This window comes from Cajanus cajan, chromosome 8 (genome assembly GCF_000230855.2).
Source record: "Cajanus cajan strain Asha chromosome 8, NIPB_CcT2T_4, whole genome shotgun sequence".
NCBI lineage: Eukaryota > Viridiplantae > Streptophyta > Magnoliopsida > Fabales > Fabaceae > Cajanus > Cajanus cajan.
In genome coordinates this window covers 10,095,162-10,099,813 of record NC_138524.1, presented here as the reverse complement: position 1 = coordinate 10,099,813, position 4,652 = coordinate 10,095,162, and the positions used below count along the sequence as shown (strand labels likewise).

Below are 4,652 nucleotides of genomic sequence, written 5' to 3'. Positions count from 1 at the left end.
ATAAAAATAATAAAAAGAGAATAGGTACTATAGTAGTATAAACACTGGCTCCCTCCTTTGTTTAGGTGAACAAAAATTAATCAAACAAGTTGATGCAATATAACTAATTAATTGCGTTGTAGGAGCTTTAGTTATTTTTATTACATTACTAGGAAAGATAACTGTGTTTTGCACAAGTCTTTTTTTTAAGTATTTCAATAAGTAAGTAAATAGAAACATTCTTAAAATTACACCTATATATAAATGATAACGATATGATTATATGAATCAGTAAAGCTACAAACGTATGGAACTATAAAGCTCACACGAGAATAATTGTTAAAAAATACATCCGAAATACTTTAACAATAAGGTAGATAGAAGTCATTAAAACATGTTAATGCCTATTGTTTAATACATATATATTGTTTAATATATATATATATATATATATATATATATATATATATATATATATATATATATATATATATATATAAAGAGAAGGGTTATAATAACACCAGTGTAATTTTTACTAAGTATTATACCGCTCAATAACTTTATATTAAATATGAATTTTATAAATTCAATCATTAGATTGAAAGTTCATATCACTTTATACGTGTATATCAAATTTTGTTAAAATTGAACAAGAACTTGAAGATAATCAAAATATTCATATTTTAATATATTTTAAAATATATATATTACGTCAATTTTATTTTATAAGAATGAAGTATTAAATTATCTTGTATTAATATAAAATTTTGTATATATAATCTAAAAGTAAAGAACTTTCAATCTAACGTTTAAATTTACAAAATTCAAATTTAATACAAGTTATTAAGCAGTGTAATACTTAGTAAAAGTTATACTGATATTATTATAACCTTCTTCATATATATATATATATATATATATATATATATATATATATATATGTGTCAACAGCTTCATAGTCATATCTAGATTAACATATTTTATAGTCAAAAGGAATAGAGAACGTGTCAATAGATATCCCTTATGCTTAGGCGAGCAAAATGTTAATCAAACAAAAATTGTATTTTAACTATTTAAATGTGCCATATGGAACTAACGTTTATTAAATTATTCAAGGATTCAAAAACTGTAACATAACTATTTAAATGCGCCGTATGAAACATACATTCATTAATTTATTCAAAGATGCTCAAATTTTTTTTATTTATTTCACTAATGTTCTAAAGCTTCGCAACTTAAGAAAATATGGTACATGTTTTTTAATATACTCAAAATAATATTCTCATGAAAATATGAGAAGATCTTTTTTAATACCCTTGCAACTTTTATTTTTATTTAAAATTTTAAATATATTTTTAAGAATATTAGAATGTAACCAAACATGTTTTTTAATATACTCAATGAGTAAAGACACGTAAAAACTATCACATTTCAAAACCAACCGAAGGTGCTTATCGACTTAAGATCACAGTGCTTGCTTGCACAAACAAAAATCATTACCCCAAATCACTAATAAGGAATAACCCCAAAAGAAAAATTGATTCTAAAGCAGAACAAGCAACCTAGTTGCAAAGTCTACCTCAAATTCCCACTTCCCAACTTCAAGGCCAGCATTGGTCACTCAGTAGAGATCTCCTTCCTTGTGAGTTTCAATAACACAGTCTGCAGTTGGATATGAGACACAGGTAAGCAGAAATCCTTCCTTCAGTTGGTTGTCATCAAGGAATGAGCCATCAGACTGATCCACTGCACCAGCAACAATCTTCCCAGCACAAGTGGAGCATGCTCCAGCACGGCAAGAGTAAGGAAGTTCAATTCCAGCATTCTCTGCTGCATCCAAGATGTAAGTGTCGTCAGCAGCTTCAAACTCGTTCTCTTTTCCATCCGGGCCGATCAGCTTAACCTTGTAAGACGCCATGGCAGTGACTCTGAATGAAGAGGATGACTTCAGGCCAAAAGATCTGGAAACGCTCCTCACAGAACCCAGAGAAGAAGGGCACTTCACTGTGGTGGAAATAGTGGATTGATTTTTGCTTGGAGTTTGAAACATGCAATGGGGAGAGAGATTCACAGTTGACAAGGTTGCCATGATTAGCCTGAAAATAAATCAACACTTCAAAATTTACCTTTTGTGGGATAAGTGATTATCTATTTCACAAAGGGCAATGACGGTTAAGATATGTTGTATATACTATTACTAATGAATAAAAATTAAGACTTCAAATCCAACTGGATTCAATTAAAGTTCTACAAGACTGTCATTGCTTGGCAAATGCATTCATCAAATAACAATAACCTTCAGAAGAAACTGAAAGAATAAAATTTCCTGGATTATAATTGTATGAAGGACAAAGACTATACAAGAATCATTGCTGATCTATGTTGCACAAGTACAGAAATTGTGTACGACATGAGTACGTGGAATGTGGTAATTTTAACATTGTTGTTACTTTTGAGTTCTTTAGGTATCCATTTAGTGTAGATTTAGGTGTGTCATCGATTTTGAAATACCCTTGCATCATTGATATGGATAAAAACACAGTATAAAATTATGGTGCAAGTGTTGAAATGGAATGTGCAATAAACTATCTTTTATCTCCACAAGTAATCTTTAGATTTTTTACTGTGCCACTACATTGTTAAAAATGTCTTAATCATGATATATGCGTTAGAGATGTAAAACCAATCCTATGTCTTCACCTATCAATTTAAGTTTATAGGAGACCTAGGCCTCAGAACCTATTTGGATACAATCTTATAAACACTTTTAAAAGCTTCTCTACTGAAAAATACTTTTTATTTTCAGTAGAGAAACTCTGAAAGTGTTTTTAACTTATATCAAAACAGGTTAATAGCCCTTAATAGTAGGAACAAAGGATTTTCTCTTCGAGATTTGACCCACAATACTCAACCAACCGACAAAACACAGCAAGACACAGCACCACATTTTGTAGAAACATCTGATAGTTTATTCTTATTATTTCATGTCACTCAATTATGTCAATCAATAGCCCACACATTCAACACACAAAAATGATTGAATGGAGAGTAACTTTGATACTTCCTTTTGCTTAGTTCTTCCCATCCCATTGTGTCATAATGCTAAGACCCCTTTACTAGTGAATATTCAACTATCTGGTAGGCAATGACATTAAAGTTGTAGATTTCACATTACAGAACCAGAGAAGAGAACAACAGAACTATCACAACTACATCAAAGGTAGGCAGGTAAGTCAGTAAAATAGTTTTAATCCTAAAGAAAATTGTAAATGTAACTTCACAGTTCACACCACAACATTTGAATAAATTTATGCCATAAAAGTTTAACAAGAATGGAACCAATTCAATTCCTGTTCTACGAAAAGGCTATTGATTTACGGAGCAGTATGAGAAGAAGCAAGCTGGTGGCTCTCTGCTCTTCACTCGAAGCTCCAATTTACAATTACAACAAAACCAACATACAAAACAGCACATTCGGTCTCGAATCCAATATCCTCAAACAATAATATGCACATAAAGCTTAAACACTTTCATAACCAGTCTAGAGACAGACCCTGAAACTCTAGAACCAACATCCAACTGCATCACTAAACAATCAAAGAAATAAAGTCGACAAACAACAAAAAGTTTGTCCCTTTGCATCGAAACCTCCTAATTAGATGACAATCCCAGCCAAGCAACAGTGCAAGACACGAATAAAAAAGAGAGCATAGCAAAACTGCAAAAGATGTAAAATATTTCAACAAAATAATTGGTCACACAAAAACCCCAAACCCCATCAAAGGGGGTTTAAGAAAAAAGATATATTTTATCGTTCTCTAACAAAAAAAAAATGAATAGTTGAAGATGCTGTTTGATACAAAAATCACAAGATATGTATATGCAGTTGGTAAGAGAAAAGAAAAAATATGATCAAGGTTTGATGAAGAGATATAACAGGCTCAAAAAATAATAACCCATAGTAGAACAAGAATATGAAAGGGGCTTACAGAGAAGAGAAGATGGTGGGTGTTGAAAGCGGAGAAAACGATGTTGTTCGAGAGAGAGAGAGAGAGAGAGAGAGAGAGAGAGAGAGAGAGAGAGAGAGAGCAAAGGGTTTAAGAAATGGTTTCTGGTATGCCCCAAACTTATACTAGGTTGGTGCTAGCAGCCCACAGTTCCATACGTGACGTGACACGCCCTTGTCTTCTTTTTTAATTTAACTTTTTTAAAGTGCCATAAAAATAAAATAAAATAAGTAGGTGATATGATGATCGAGAATTATTAATTGAAAGTAATAAATTATTAAATGAATTCATTGAACTATAAATGTATGATTAAATTTTATGCATGCTAGTAATTGATAAAAAAAAAGTTTAATGGGAGATATTATAAAATAATTTTGGTTAAATTTCTCTTTTAGTCTTTTATCTTATTTTTTATATTTATTTTGATTCTTTATATGTTAAAATGTTTATTTTAATTTTTAATTTATTATATTTAAAATTAATTTGATTCTTTTTTTAAAAAATTATTTTAAATTTTATGAGATGATTTTGAATTAATTTTTAATTAATTCAAGACGTAAAATATGTAATAATAGATTTACTTATATCAAAATTATAAAATTTAATTGTTGTTTAAATAAAAAAATTATAAGCATGGTAAAAATTATGCGTAAAATATATTTTATA

At 29.7% G+C, this 4,652-nt stretch overlaps 1 protein-coding gene across 2 annotated transcripts; it reads right to left on the bottom strand.

Annotated features, from left to right (window-relative positions):
• Window positions 1-1,384: 1,384 nt before the first annotated feature.
• LOC109798271 (uncharacterized) lies at window positions 1,385-4,127 on the bottom strand. 2 transcript variants are annotated; one of them, XM_020358479.3, is made up of 3 exons: window positions 3,969-3,986; window positions 3,033-3,114; window positions 1,385-2,075 (listed from the first exon to the last, which is right to left on the bottom strand). In XM_020358479.3, the coding sequence occupies exons 2-3, from the start codon at window positions 3,062-3,064 to the stop codon at window positions 1,601-1,603; spliced, it is 507 nt and encodes a 168-aa protein (XP_020214068.2). In that variant the 5' UTR covers window positions 3,065-3,114; window positions 3,969-3,986; the 3' UTR covers window positions 1,385-1,600. The 2 variants fall into 2 exon arrangements, with proteins under 2 accessions (XP_020214068.2, XP_020214069.1); XM_020358480.3 differs by lacking the exon at window positions 3,033-3,114 and having other exon boundaries at window positions 3,969-4,127.
• Window positions 4,128-4,652: the final 525 nt, after the last annotated feature.